The sequence below is a fragment of the Sitophilus oryzae genome, unplaced genomic scaffold (assembly GCF_002938485.1).
Source record: "Sitophilus oryzae breed Bouriz unplaced genomic scaffold, Soryzae_2.0 scaffold_358_pilon_pilon, whole genome shotgun sequence".
Lineage (NCBI taxonomy): Eukaryota > Metazoa > Arthropoda > Insecta > Coleoptera > Curculionidae > Sitophilus > Sitophilus oryzae.
In genome coordinates, this window is record NW_022146927.1 from 2,956,106 (window position 1) to 2,973,005 (window position 16,900).

General features: G+C 35.4%; 1 protein-coding gene across 1 annotated transcript; it reads left to right on the plus strand.

Moving 5' to 3' along the window:
• The first annotated feature begins 513 nt into the window (after nt 1-513).
• On the plus strand, nt 514-1,755 carry LOC115884829 (craniofacial development protein 2-like). The gene has a single exon (XM_030903527.1). It carries the CDS (start codon nt 514-516, stop codon nt 1,753-1,755), a length of 1,242 nt encoding a protein of 413 aa, XP_030759387.1.
• The last annotated feature ends 15,145 nt before the right edge of the window (nt 1,756-16,900 follow it).

A 16,900-nucleotide genomic window follows, 5' to 3' on the forward strand; every position in this document is an offset into this window, starting at 1 on the left:
TGTAAACTATATACCTAGTTTATTTAAAAAATATGTACCGTCTGGTGCATCGGAAGACGGGACAGGAAATTCCATGTAAATTTTGAAAAGGTAAAATATCTCCCCAGATGATTTAATGCAAAAATTGTATTAGACTTTTTTGAAGAAGCGTTAGAAGTTGTACTTTCGTTTAGAATTTCGTTTTATTTGAAATGGGCATTCAAATGTTATTTGCCAAAATCTACCTTGAAATTATCAAAAAATTTATAATACGGCCCAGAGAAAGCTACAATTAAAATACCAGCGGAAATATGATATAGATGGATATTTTCTTTTATTAACTTTGACTTGGTGGAACTTTGACTAGCACTGGTGGAAGGCAGCAGTTCCATCAAAATCGGGTTATGGCGTAATAACGGTATAGCACCGAACACCAGAAGGCGACAGGCAACAGTTTGGCGGACTCGGCTTCTGCACTGCGGTACAGAAAAGGAACGGAACCCTTACTGTACAAATAACTTCCAAAACATCCTAATGGCAGACGAAAACAAAAACACGGCCCTCAGTCCGGGGCACCTCTTAAGTGAGGAGAGGGTGCGAAGAATCCCCCCGTCGTCGACTGTTAGAAACTATAGAAGTGACCAAAAAGTAAAAATAAAAGTATACAATTCTAAAATACGTATTGCGACCTGGAATGTGCGCAGTCTGTACATGGCCGGTAAACTGGCAAATGTCGAGACAGAGATGCGCAGAATGCAAATTGATATATTGGGGATGAGTGAAGTAAGATGGCCTGGATCAGGTAAACAAGCAACTAATAACGGCGTCATTTACTATTCAGGAGGGACAGACACGTTTCATCAATACGGAACTGCCATACTTGTAAGCAAGGACATAGATAGGTCGGTTATGGAGTTCATACCCTTTAATGATCGAGTTATGCTATTGAAGTTACAAACTACACATCGAACACTGAACATAATACAAGTATATGCCCCAACAAACGACAAAAGTGACGCAGAGGTTGAAGATTTCTACTCAACATTAGAGGAGGCGATGAAACTCACAAAGAAGGGTGAAATAAATATGGTCATGGGAGATTTCAACGCGAAAATCGGTTCCGGAAGAGAGAATGATGTCGTAGGAGAGTACGGCCTAGGCACACGAAATGCGAGAGGTGACAAACTTATCCAGTTCTGTATAGAATCGAATTTATTTATTGCTAACACATTCTTCAAACAACATCCTAGAAGACTATACACCTGGAAATCTCCTGCTGATAAAAAAGGCCGTATCATAAGGAATCAGATCGATTTTATACTTGTTGGACAAGAACTGAAGAAATACGTGCAATCAGTAAAAACATATCCTGGCACAGACGTTAATAGCGACCACAATCCCGTCGTTATGGATTTCCGAATGAGAAGATTCAAAAAGATCGCTAAGACGCAACCAACTCCTAGAATCAACACTAGAAAACTGCGGATACCGGAAGTACACACTCAAGTGAGTTCCAGGATCGAATGTGAAATGACAAAAATCCAAAATGAAAAACAACTGGATATAATGGAAACCTGGAATAGGATAAAAACCTCCATAACTCTTATTCAGGAAAATGACATTGGCCACCTTGAAACTAATGTGAAAAAAGAATGGATGACTCCTGAAATCCTAGAACTCATGAATGAAAGGAGAACCCATAAGGCAAATCCAGCATTATATGCTGAACTAAACAAAAGGATTAGAAGAAAATGCAGAGATGCAAAGGAACAGTGAATGAGTGAAATCGAAAATCTTCAAGAAAAATACGACACATTCAATTTACACAAGAAGGTGAAAGAAATGGTAAACTGTAACAAGAAACGTTCTACAGCTATCTTACGGGACCAAAATAATGACATCATCTTGGGAATAGAGAATAAACTACAACGATGGAAAAAATACGCAGAAGAACTATTTAATGATAGCAGACCGAACACTCCACAGAAAGCGGATGAAAACATGAACGAAAAAGGACCTGAAATTACCAAAGACGAAGTAATTCACGCAATAAGATCCCAAAAAGACGGAAAAACAACTGGCCCAGACAATATTCATGCCGAAGTTATAAAACTGATGGCTGAACAGGACGGAAGGGGGTTGCAACTGCTGGTATTCATATTCAATAAAATCTACCGTACAGGGACTATCCCAACGGATTGGCTACGCTCGACATTTATTACCCTTCCAAAGAAAACCCACGCTTCGAACTGCGATGAATACCGCATGATAAGTCTGATGTCCCATGTCCTCAAAATATTTCTCAGAATAATTCACACCAGAATTTATAAAAGATGCGAATACCAACTAGACGAAACTCAATTTGGATTTCGCAGTGGCCTAGGTACTCGTGAGGCGTTATTCGGATTAAACGTTATCACTCAGCGTTGCAGAGACATGAATGTCAATGTAATCGCTTGTTTTATAGATTATAGAAAAGCCTTTGACTGCGTTAACCATCAAAAACTTATAGAAGTCCTCAAAACAACCGGAATAGATAGAGAAGAAATTCGATTGATTACAAATCTCTACTGGCAGCAAAACGCAGTGGTTAAAATTGAAGGAACATCGTCAGAAGAAATCACGATTAAACGAGGTGTAAGACAGGGCTGTGTGCTGTCACCGCTCTTATTTAATATATATTCAGAGGCTATCTTCAAAGAAGCTCTAGAAGGAATCGAATGTGGAATTAAGATTAACGGGAAAGTGATCAATAATATCAGGTATGCCGACGATACAGTTGTGCTGGCCGAGAATGAACAAGATTTGCAGAGGCTAATGAATGAATTAGTTCGGCATAGTGAAAACTGCGGTCTCCTCATAAATACCACAAAAACGAAGGTTCTTGCATTCACCAAAACACCTGTGCAGATTCACCTGGATATCAACGGTGACCCAGTAGAGCAAGTGTCTTCATACAAGTATTTGGGGTGTATTGTAAATGATCAATGCGACCCGAAGAAAGAAATTAGAAGCCGCATAGAACAGGCTAGAAAAACATTTATAAATATGAGACAATTTTTCACAAGGTCAGATTTGAGTTTGGAGCTACGGGTACGCATGGTCAGATGCTACATTTTTTCAGTTCTCCTGTACGGGTGTGAGAGTTGGACTCTTGACATATCGTTAGAAAAAAAACTAGATGCCTTCGAAATGTATATTTACCGCCGTATATTAAGAATATCATGGGTCCAAAGAGTTTCAAATGTGGAGGTTCTTAATCGAATGAGAAAACAGAAAGAACTCATGCTTACCATCAAAGAAAGAAAAACACGCTACATAGGCCACATAATGAGGGGTAAAAAGTATGAACTTCTCAGATTAATAATTGAAGGCAAAGTCCAGGGCAAAAGATCTATCGGCAGACGCCAGAATTCCTGGCTAAAGGACATTCGTAGATGGTTTGGTTGCTCATCAATCGACATATTTCGTATGGCTGTATCTAGAATGACGTTAGCTATTTGGATCGCCAACCTTCGAAAGGAGACGGCGTCGTAAGAAGAAGAACTTTGACTTTTATTGATTGACTTTCAATATACAACCATGGGCCCAATTAAAAAGAGAGTATCTAAATATGTGAGGGAAGCTACACCATAATTGGAAATGGTTGAATAACCTGAAAATGATGATGACGATTTTCTTTTATCTATGAATATGATTTTGTCATTGTCAAATTTGATGTCGATTTTTTTTTGTTTACAAGAATTCATATAGTTTGGAAAGGACGTTTTTTTTCTGCATTGGAACGAATCAAAAGAATTAGTTGAACTGAGAATAATATTCGCGGAGTATGACTTGATTACTATTCATTACTCGATTACTTGCAGGTCTCGCTCACACAACATACATCCACAATAATTTAACAAATAAACTAAAGGAACTAAAGGACTTTATTAAACTATTCTAATTAATAAAAGGTTTACATAATCCCCCATTCACAGCCAAACAATACCCCAAATGATTGTAAAACTCGCGCCTCATAATACAAAGCTGTTAAGGGGAGAATCTTTAGCATTCCACAGAGATGTCGTTTTCAGTTCATCTAAATTTCTGTATTTAATATGCCCATAAACGTTTTGAGTGTTCTTCACATGAAGAAGTCGTTCGGCAAAAGATCATGTGGTCTTTTCCTACTGTAACCCCAATAGAGAGGAGTCAATGTTTTTTTTTCTTCAACATGAGGAATATTCAAGTTATTGTTGTTTCCTTCCTGTTCAATTATTTTTCTCTTCACATTTCCATGTGTTTAATACCGTGCCTTTAGTTTCAGACCTTTCCTAGTTTGTTATAACTGCTGACTTATTCGATATAAGCTTTCCGGAGACTGAGCTGTAAACAAATCTAACACGGCAGGAATACTATTTCCAGCAAAATGCCGTTTAACCATCATAACTTTTTCAGAATTTGCGAAAATCTTAATTATTTTATAAAAATTGCTCTATTTGGAAGCTTCAAGCTACCAACTAGAATTTTGTCGATGTCACGTTTTGTGACATCGAATTCGACAATGACACAATCACATTTTTACTGGTATTTTAATTGTAGCTTTCTCTGGGCCGTATTATAAATTTTACTAATTTAAAGGTAATTTTTGCAAATAACTTTTAAAAGACTATTCCATATAACTCTAACGCCTCTTCAAAAAAGTCTAATACAACTTTTGCATAAAATTATCTGGGGAGATAATATTTGACTTTTTCAAAATTTACTTGGGATTTCCTATGTCCCGAGTTCCGATGCACCACACAGTATACACATATACGTATCTTTTTAATATAGATACGGCGCAGGTCCTATACACTGAAAATTAATTAATCTAAAAAATGAATGGAGTACATATTAGTCGTCATAAAATGAATAACTAGGTCTTTTCTTTAAAATATTAACACTTTTAAAATGTAAGGCATTTAAATACAAACAAAATAAGTCAAAAATAAACTACTACTTACTAATTCTTAAGATAACAAAAAAAGATCTAGACTAACTTATCGGCCTAGTTTTCACATTAAAAAATGGATACAGCGCCGGCCCTATAGCCGGAAAATTCATTAATCTTACGACCTCGCCGTCTCGGCCCAGTAACTCGGCTCCAGGCGTGTACGTAATTTCTCTCCAAGGAGTCCTAAAATCTGGCAAGACATCTTCCAGACCGTTCTCCAGAATTACGAACATTCCAGCTAGCGCAATTACGTGTAATGTAACTAAAATTAATTTTTAAAATTATGTATAATGGGGTTAGTTGAGTTATATGTGTTGAGAAAGTTTCTTTGTAGTTTACAGGCTGCAGTTGTAGTTTGAACTGAGAAAAAGTGATAAGTTTCATTTTGTGAGGGATTTTTCAAAACTAAATTAATGTCTAAATATTATATTTGTTTAAATAATGACGCAATTTGGCAAATACAACTTTTTGTAGATAATTCTTTATAGATTAAAACATATCACTCATGTAATATCTGATTTAGAGCCAATCTTCAGAAACTTGGAATAACTGTTAAAGATACTGAGATGAACCGCCTATTTAAAAAAACATATTTCTTTAAATTCAAAACATTAATTTTTAAGACACTCTTTAATGGATTCCATTTATGCTGTGAATGATTTCTAGTTTAAAATTAAATCTAAATCCAATCGTTTACAATATTTGCGAACTTGTTAAAAATTTTTAAATATAAAAAATGTTCATTTTTTAATTCTCTATCTAACAACGGAATAGTATATGTACATGGTGCTCCATTTAAAAATAAATATCCCAATCCACTCACACTTTTTTGAGCCACCCTGTAGAACTTAAAATATTTTCCTGAAATACATCTTAACACATACTTTAGGTTGGCACGTATACAAAATTCCTAAGTTTTTTATTATATGAGCTACAGATGCCCGACGCACTGTTACCGGGCCCGTATAAAGTAATTAGGAACGATTTTAAACCGTGGCAACCTTATAACATCATGAACAGAATAAAAAATAGCTTTAATTTGACATATAAATGATCAAAAAAAATTATGAACGTAATGTCATCTTCAAGGGCAGTTATTATTATTATTAATTAAACATAGTTGCGGCAACTTTTTGATTGGCACCCTATTAAAGGTGTATTCCCCTATTCATAGATATCCGTAAAAATTAGGTTATGATTAAAAATATGGTGAGCGTATTAATCATGCAGCTGGATCCTGTAATATTAGTTTTTTGTATTATGTTAATAATTTCTACATGGCTGTATCAATTTAATATCCTGATACTGATAGATCTCCACCTGTTCTAACTTTGTTTCACCTATATTAGTAGTTTCAATTTTTCCTTGGCTATCTGCACTGCACTGGTTTTGGATTTATTAAGTTTCAAATCCTTCTTCTTTAGAACATTATTCCATATATTCTAACAGTCTGCTAATCTATCTAGAAACGACCTTACTCAATGCTTTTGAAGCCTGCTTACTTACTTTTATGACTTATTAAGCCGGTCGATAAGGTTTCCCATTTCCCATATCGTTTCGGATTCATTTAATAGACTTAAATACTGTGTAGATCTCCGCACGTCGTCATCGACATCGGGGTTGCCAACTTTCTCAACACTCACATGAAATTTTATGAGCTCCGGTTATGAGCCGAACGTTTTCTAAACCCTCGATCGAACGGAAAGTTTGTATGTAATTTATACTTTTTTTCTTCATGACTCTCTTTTTATGAAATGTATGTACTTAGTGAACTTATTGCAGCCATTTGAAATTTAACTTGAACTAATAAATGTATCTTACAATACACACAGTTTAATATTCTTGGTGCTATTTTGCTCTTGTTATTTTATACTTTAAAAAACTCATCATATTAATGGGATCAACTTTATACAAGGTGTCCTAATATTTACTTTATATAGAACTGCGAATTTTTAAAATGAAAATAAGTTAACTGTATGCCATTTACTCTATGCAAATGTAAGTCGTTTGTAGTTTGTCCATTCGAGAGACATGAAATTTTAAAAAATATATTTCTTTTATAAATAAAAATCATCATCATCGTCGCCATTCTCAGCTTATTAAACCATTTCCAATTATGGTGTAACAGCTCTCACATATTTAGATACTCTCTTTGTAGGTGGGCCCATTGTCGTCTATTGTTAGTGCGGGCCCAAGTTATCCCTGCTAATTTCCTAATAGCATGGTCTCATCTCCATGTTTGGTCTTCTAGGTCTCTTAATTCTTCTGTTGATTTCTGGTAGTAGAGATCCCGAGCTGTGTATCAGTTATCCCAAAATTATTCTTCTACTATTTCCAGTGTTGTGTTATTTATTAGAATGTTTTTTTCTGTCCACTAGTTCGTGGTACATTACTTAATAAAATTAATTTTGATATACTTTATTGCTAGCTGTATTTAGTTCGTTAATTTGAGTTTAAGTTCGCAGTTGAGACTCAGTCATCAGCAATCTTAGATGGGTAAGACATTCTACATCCATTTTTAAATCCTTTGTTGGTCCAGTCCAGTTGCCGAAAGTTGCTGTAAACAGATTTGGGGATATCGCGTTTCCCAGTCGTACTCCTTTGCCAGTTGGAAAGTCTGGGGTTGTTTTATATATAATTACTCTTACTTTGGCTAATTTGTATATATTGAGAGTCTTTATATAAGGCCTGTCAATACCTTGTTTCGCTAGTCATATTGTGCTTTGGAAATATTCATAAAAATATAAAACTTTCCATAGCAAAAAAGTTACAGCGATTTGTTAAAAATGCGCATTTTTGAAAAACGCTCCGTAACTCCGAAACGGTAACATATAGCGATGTGCGGCTTTTACCATCAGAATTTTGATAAAAATTGAGCTCCAGACACTGATATCAGTTTTTGTCTGTCTCCTATAGAAAAGGGTGTTCACCTTTAAAAGTGTCCAATTTGGCCCACCCTGTATAATAGAATACTTATTTGGTATAATTAAGTAGAATTTCAAGTTCTTTGTATCATAAACTTAGTAATCGCTCGTATCGTAAAAGAAAATTAAAACACTAAAGCAATTTTTTGTTACCTCCAATTGCCATCCAATAACATATTAAATTTGTTTTAAATAAATTCCTAGTAAATTTACGAGGACCATCGGCATGCTATCTTGGTCCAGAACCAGTACTGGGAATACCTAAATGTATGGCTAGTAGTGGATTAAATCTCTTAATCGGAGAAATGCAATATGTCCACTAGAGAAACAGACAGAAGCACAGGCACAGTATTGCCTTTACCCACGGCCCTAGCTCTAAAACCACAAAAGAACTGCTAATGCTTAGCAGGAATAAAGTGCGGAATTTAACAGATTATTGTTAGTAATATACAAAAAAAGCATCACAGACACAGAAGTGCAATTTTATTATATTGTTCAATATACTATAGATCATACCAAATAAACTTTTAGTCACGTGATTAAGCTTGACCGGCACAGTATTGCCCACTTTTACATATTTCCTTTTAATCAAAATATTTTAGGAAACAAAAATAAATTAATAATAAATATATAAACAGTTATTATTTACACCAACAAAACTCAGCTCCTTAATAGCACTTAGGGCCAATACTACCGCTTTCCGGTTCAAAATATTCTAATAAGGTTGCGATGAGTTTTCTGCAACGTTTTAAGCTATCTTGTACACTTCGCACCAAAAGAGGTTCTAAAAAGAACAATGTTCGACTGCAAGGTTTGCTACTAAAAAATTTTAAGCTTAAAGTATCACAGCATAATACATTTAAACCAAAAACTCGTAATACAAAACTAAAGTAGCAAAACGAATGACAATGTCAGGAAATAAATAAACAGATGTGACAACTTGACATTTTTACAGCAGAGCTACCACATGAATCCACAGCGGGAAATTTTAATTCCAGTTAGTCAGCCCGGCGCCGAATATGTTCATGATTTTTTCATGAATTCATGAATTTAAAAATCGCGCTCTTGATTATGTAACTAAAAGTTTAATTGGTATCGCTTAAATATATTTTAGATATTTTAAAATTAATCTCTATGTCAAAAATTTGGTAAAAAAAATACAATTTTTTGATGCTTTTTTTGTCTCGATGATAGCATACCAAATATCTGACTTTATTAAATTAAAAAGAAGTTGTTATTCATCTTGCAAAATTATCCAAATGCTCCACGTTCCGGCGCTATTTTATCTAATTTAAACAAGGACAATAAAACAGCCAGCCCCATTTTGCAGTCGCTTCTTGTTACGGAAAAATGCAATTAAGCTAAAATATTTTTTACCAGTACTTTTATAGAGCGGTAAGGATGCAGCAGCAAGGATGTCTGGCGTCGAATTTTAAATTAAATTTGTGCACCTCCGGAAAAAGAAGACCTCACAAATAGAATTAATTTACGTGGGTTCTACTGATCGACGATCAAACACGATCTTGCGACTGAATAATTATAATTTATTAAATTATTCACATAGAACACATAATAAATAAAATTAATTAACATAAAAGCAATACATAGACCCACACATATTCTCTTGGTCAACGATCAAATTAAGAACATATTTGAAATAATTAAAATATTTACGTGAAATTTAATTTTCAAATTACTTAGTTACATAGTTCTTTCATTAGGTATCAGCAGCAGATTTAAACCAGACAATTATTTAACAAATTAGTTTGATGATAAACATGTTTGTTCGTTTGCCTACATGCTTACCTACTTACTGCCATTACTCACTGACGCGTATTTGTCACGCATCAGAAGATGGTTACGCAAGGCGACTTCTTTCATGAGCTTTTCTGTGACTGAAAAGCCCGATACGTGATGTTATCACTATTCCGCACTCCAGATATTCAAAAATATCATAACTTTGTTGCCTCTTTACTTTTTGGTTGTCGTTGTTGACTGAGTTTACGATTCTTCTCCATTGCGTTCTATTGTACGCTGCTTCCTCCCACTGATTCTTCATGCTTATCTCCTTTAACTTTTCATGGAAAATATTCTTGTATCTTTGGAGTTGTCCACCCGGTTTCCTCTTACTCTTTTCAAGCCCACCGTAAAGAAGAGATTTCGGTAAGCGGTTTTCTTGCATCCTAAATACGTGGCCAGCCCATCTTAAGCGATATTTAGTAATCATGACTTCAACGCGGGGTCGTAGCTAGCTTTTTCAACAACTGATACGTTTGGGACATGGTGGTACCATTTGATTCTTAACAGTTGCCTAAGGTCGAAGTCATTAATAACATTAGATTTGCCGATGACACAGTTCTTATTGCCGACTCTGATACTGGTCTCCAGAGTTTAGTGGAACAACTTGAAAGCTCCTGTAAGAAATACGGGATGAAGATCAATTCCTCAAAAACTAAAGTAATGGTATTTGGAAAGAATCAAAATGTACCAATTCCTATTAAAATAGAGGGCAATACCTTAGAACAGGTCTACAAGTTCAAATATTTGGGGTCCGGGATAGTTAATACCTTGACCAACGACGTGGAAATAAAAACCAGAATAGAACAAGCGAGAAATGCATTTTTAAAAATGAAGAACGTCTTCCAGAACCCCAGATTGGACCTTGAGTTGAGAACTAGGCTCGTTAAGTGTTATTTTTGGTCAATCCTATTATACGGAGCAAAAACATGGACACTGAAAGTTCAAGAGATGAATCGCCTCGAATCGTTCGAAACATGGATATATCGAAGAATGCTTGAAATTCCTTCACAAATACCGAAGTCTACAACAGAATAGGTAGAGAAAGAGAATTGCTCAATATAATAAAAATAAGAAAAACATCATACTTATGACATATATTGAGAAATGAAAAATACCAGTCTTGCAATTAACAGTTAAGGATAAAATTAAAGGAAAAAGAGGTCTCGGCAGGAAGAAAGAAGCTTGGTTGAGAAACATCAGAAACTGGACTCACCTAACTTTTGAAGAATTCATAAGGAAAGCTGAGAATCGTGAATATTTTGCCAAGGTGATCGCCAACCTCCACGAAAGAGACGGCACGTAAAGAAGAAGGTGTCTCTGTTGCAACTTGTTTAATGCGTTTGTGTGCCGGTGGTAAGGCACCCAGGTTTCACTTCCATATAACATGGTGGGGATTATTATTGCTCGGTACACTGCAAGTTTCGTTTTTGTGTTCAAGTCATGATTGTAGAAAACCCTGTCTTTTAATTTCCAGAATGCTCTTGAGGCGCTGCTAATTCTGTGCTGAATTTCAGAGTCGATATTAGCCTTTTTCGAAATCAAACTGACGCATGACGGCCGAGGTAATTGAATTCGGCTACATATTCCAATAGTTCTTTTATGTATGATTGTATGTATATTTTATGATTTTAGTTTTATCGATGTACAACTTAAGGCCCAAAACCTCGTATGCCCAGGTACATGTGTTCAGCATTTCTTGTAATTGCTGTAACGTTTTTGCAACTAGAGCACATCAGCGTAATGAAGTTCTGTAAATAATTCTATACGTGTTTTTATGTTGAACAGACCGCCATCGTACCTGTATCTAATGCCCATTACTCTTTCCTGCAGTTTACTGTCCACTATAATAGAGAGCGCTGCCATGAATATGTTGAATTGGAAAGGCGCTCAGTGATCTACGACATGACACTTTAAACTTGGTGTTACTATGGAGTCTTTTAGACACTGTAAGAAATTTGTTGGGTACTAAGAACTTTTACATAATTGCCCAAAGTGCATCTCTGTTTACAGAGTCGAAGGCTTTTGTTGGGTCGATGAATGCAACATAAAGTTTACTCTGCTACTCCTTTACTTTTTCCTGTAGTTGGCAGACGGAGATTATGGTATCAACGGTACCGCGGCGGTGCGAAAGCCCGTTTGCGTTTTTTCTATATGTGGATGCAGGCGGTTTGACATAATTTTTGCAAGAACTTTTCGTCCGATAGCCAGTAGTGAAATTCCCCGGTAGTTTCCGTAGTCTGATGCACTTCCTTTGATCTTAAATATATTCACTATATTCGCGTTGCGAAAGTCCTGAGGTACCTCTCTCCTTTCCCATGTGACGTCGAAGAGAGCCTTTTTTTTTTGTTTTAAGGAGACCAATAAGTTCTTTACTTGCACACTTAAAGATTTGCGCTGGAATCGCGTCACAGCCAAACCGATTTGTTTTTTTTAAGTTGTTTTATTGAGGCCTTTATTTCCTCTTCCGTTATTGGGATATCTAATATATTGATGCTACTATAATGAGGTATTGTGTTTGGTGCTTCCATACTGGGAATGTTGTCTTTGTTAAGGATATGGCTGTTATGCTCTTTCCAGCGATTTCTGATTTGCTCTTCCTCTTTAGAAGTTCACCGTTTTGTGCCTTGATTGGCTTACGTCCTGAGTTGTGCCGTATACTTCTTTTACAGCATCGAAGAATTTACGATAGTCGTGATGCGCGGCGAACTCTTGAATCTGGTTATATTTTTGCGACCACCAGTTATCCTTTAGATTGCGCAGGTTTCTTCGAAGCGTGTTGGTGGCTGCTTTAAAGTTGTTTACCAACGGAAGATTGTGTGGACTTGCAGTCACTGTGCTCTGTGGTAATGTTGAGTCGGCCGATTATTTACTTCCAAAATTGAAAACAATATATTCTCATGAAGATGCGTAAATAAAAAAATCCAATCAAATAATATAAGCGGCTCCATAAGATTATATTGTTTTCACTTTTGCAACTATATAATCGGCGGTTTGAAAATTGAAAAATGTTAGAGTGTAGCCTAATTTGAAAAAAATGTTTACTTACTTAAAAACTAAAAACATGTTATATAATTTCAGTGAACTAAATTTCGTAAACTAAAATCGCAAACTTCTGTATTTTCACTGATAGGTATATTTTTAGCCGACCATACTAACAGGTCTCGGCAAAAAAAGTTTTTTTAATTTCACTCAAAATGAGTTATTTGGGTCATAAATGACCTAAATACAAAATATTTTCATGGCGTCTGTCTGTCCGTCTTACAGATAACACGATAACTCAACAACCGCTAAACCGATTTTAACCAAATTTGGCACAAAAATACTGTGGCACCGGAGAATCTGGCCATTAGTTTTTGGTGGAGGTGGGGGGTTGGTAAGGAGGTATTGGAGGATTTCAATTTAAGATTAGGAATAGGTAATATTTGCAACAAAATTTGTAATAACATCAAAATCAGTCAAAGTCGCAGTTTTCGAGATAAAAAATATGAAATAGTCCTTCAGAGGTGTTACTTTGATATGAAATATTGTTCAAAAAAATTGGAAAAATTCTTTTACTTTGAAACTAAAAGAACTGCCCACCAACTTTTTATTAACATATTTTAGTATGGTTATTATTATGGAAAACTAAACCACAAAAACTCATAAAACATTCAATTTGTATATATATATTTTAAAAGATAAATTCTATACGTATAAAAAGTACTAAATATGATTTATTTATATTTAAGAATTGATTATTTTTGATTATCTTTATATCTTTCAAGAATGTATTATTTTATAACGTACAGCCTCGCCACGAAAAGCATCATTTTTACTCCTAATAAAACAATATACTATTAAATGGCGTAGTTTAAAATTCGAGAACATATTTTTTTGATATAGTCATGAGGGTCTGGAAATCTTCTATCCTTTTTAATCTTTCTATGGAAAATGGGGAAACACCAGAACACTTTATCACTGAGTGCGCCGAGACGACGACCATTCGTGCCATGAATCTTGGTCTGTGAGCTAGCCTCTGAGCTAGACTCTGTGGAGCCGCCTCAGATACTAGCTTTTGCTAAAGCCCTGAGACTGTATGATGAGTTATAACTCGTTATAACTCAAGAAAGGGGAACACACAATAGACCTATAAGGTCGCGGTGATTAATTCCCCTCCTAAACATTCGACATTCTAATCTTTCTATAATTGGTGTTAATTCTTGACAAGTTTTGTGCCACTTTTTAGTAAACAATGTCTAGAGATTAACCTAGTCAAAATTATTATGGATTGTCAGTCCCTATCCGTCTTTAACGTTTTTTTACGATCATACGGTATATTGGCACACATAAATACGCTATTTCTCCGGCAAATCAAAAACAAAGAATTTTAAAATTTAAAATTCAATTTGACACAGCGCTATATCTGACACGTCAAAAAAATAATTCAATCTGTCACCCTTCGTTCTAAACTAACACCTACCTGTCCTTTATTGACGAATCCGTGCTTGGCGGCCAGCATTTCGGCAGCTCCGGCACCCTCAGGAATACGCACGGCAAATTCGTTGGAATAGATTGGTTTTTCGCGGACATTTCCATCGACAGGCAGAAGACAAACGGTAGTGAAGATCGTTACCGCGAATAAACAGAGCGAGTATATTCGCGGCAGTGAAAAACGCGGACGCATAGTAGACATCGTGGTTCAGTAACAGGAAGGACTGGTGAAAAGTTTATATCAAAGACGTGAGTTTTTTCCTAGCTGGAAATTAGTGGTTTTCACGTGGAAAGAGTAGATCTGAAACAAGAAGAAAAGATGACATTAGCAAAAATAAAGGAAAAAATTAACAATATAAATATATCTTGAAAAAAAAACTGGGCTATTCGGCGCTGAAAGAGAAATCTAAAAAATATAAGTTTTCTTTTTTTGCAAAGACAACCGCGTAGAATTCAGACCCGACTAACTTGTCAGTGGCTTTTTTCTAGCAAAAGAAAATTTTAATTGCCTAACCTACCAAAAATACTTTTACGTCTCATTTCCATAAAAAAGAAGAATGAAATTATTGGGCAAACCTACAATCAGATTAGCCATGAAACATGACTAAATAAAAAAGAAGAATGAAATTATTGGGAAAACCTACAGTCAGATTAGCCATGAAACATGACTAAGTCAAACATGACTAAGTCATGTTTCATGGCTAATATTCATTCTTCTTTTTTATTATCGTCCCCACGATAACATCTTTTGTTTATATTTCTATAGATATAAATATGAGGATCGCTAATATGTATGGAGACGGTCGATTATTGGGTAAAATATACGAGGTATCGTAAAGTTAAATACAACAGTTATGTGGTTTTTAAATGTCTATTGGCGAGTAATGAATTTAATTATACAGGATCCGTCATAAAGTCGTGGTACATCAAAGTTTCATTCACTAAGTCAAACATGACTGTCATGTTTCATGGCTAATCTGACTGTAGGTTTGCCCAATAATTTCATTCTTCTTTTTTATTAATCCAAACTTTTTTGCAGAAATGAACCCGCCATTACGATACAGATATTTTTATTATAAATATACAAGGTGAGCCTTAAATATGTGGAAATATTTTTAGGATTGGTATATTTCGACCCCAGGAACAAGTCTATGAGGTTTCCTTCGCAAAAAATATGTTGAAAATCGTGTTTTATTTTTTAAATTTCCCTGTATATTTTAGAAAAATGCTTGTTCATCGGAAAATTTTCCAGGATATAATTTCTTAATCTCTGATATTACATGGTTACGGCACTAAAGGGGATGCAAATGCAGAAAAAATCTGGTAGCTAAGTATTTTTTTTAAATTTTCAAATTTGAATAACTCCGGTATTTTGAGGTCATTTATAAAACGGCTAAAGGAAAATATGATTCTTTTATGGAGATCTAGCAGCCCTGAAAATATTTGCACTTATTAAAGACTCACCCAGTTTATTGCCATGTTTACACGGAAATTCAATAAATATTTCGAATATGTCAAAAACAGTTAAACTATTTTTTCAACAACACTACGTCCCAAACAGACTTTTTAAATATTGTTATATTTACAACCCGTTAAAAACTCAGTATATAATGTGCCACTCCATTAAAATGCATACTTTTCACAAGTAATGTATGCTATAAACAAAGAATTATTAAATAAGTTAAATATTTTATATATTTCATAAGGATCATAATCCTCTAGATATTTGTCTGGATATCCATTTACTAGTCTGTAATATGTCGTAATTAGTTTGCTAATGTGTCTTTATTTCGACATATACCTATCTATTGCACCTACCTACTATAACTATTCCAATTAATAAAACAATATTCCATGTGGAGAGAATTCATGTGTTACACTTTATAAACTCACATTAATATGAAACTTGATGGTAACGGGGCTCTCAAGATTCAGGGCAGGGGAAGTATATTACCAGCCTAATATACCACACTTACAAAGTTACAAATAATCATAATAAATCTATTTTTTAGAAACCGATTATCATAATTACCAGATTAGTCATAACTGATAAGCAGAATATGAATATAACACAATGCCAATATAATATAATGTACTGTCAACGTATATACATATTTTCGGATAGTCAAGCCGCGTTGAAAGCACTTGAGGCAACGAAAAGCACGTCTATGACGATTCTTCATTGTAATAAACTACTCAATATAGAATAGGAGATAGGAACAAAGTGTCGCTAATATGGATACCGGGACATGTCGGCCTAAAGGGAAACGAACGTGCTGATTCCATCGCCAAAATTGGTGAAGGCTCGCCATTCGTGGGCCAAGAACCGACACTTAGCGTTTCAAAAAATCTCGCAAGAGACAGGCTATGCGAATGGGTTAGAGGTGCGACGTTGACATGGAACATGCCAAGAAAATCCTAGCAGGGTCATCCAAACATAAAACAGAAGAACTCCTAAAGGCTGGTAGGAATGGAGCGCGTACACTCACTGCAGTGTACACGGGCCACTGCCGGCTGACATCACACCTACAGAGGATGGGACTGGTGGAAGACGCCGAATGCCCGACTCTGTATGAAGGATGACAAAACAATGAAGCACGTTATGTGTACGCAGGTTTGAAATGTTTGGCAAACCCATGCTAGACCTATCAGACCTAGGAGAAATATCACCCTGGGACATAACGGCCTATGTCAAAAGGCTGGGTCTGAAACCGAACAGAAAGTCAACGGTTTCTTGTAGACGTATCTG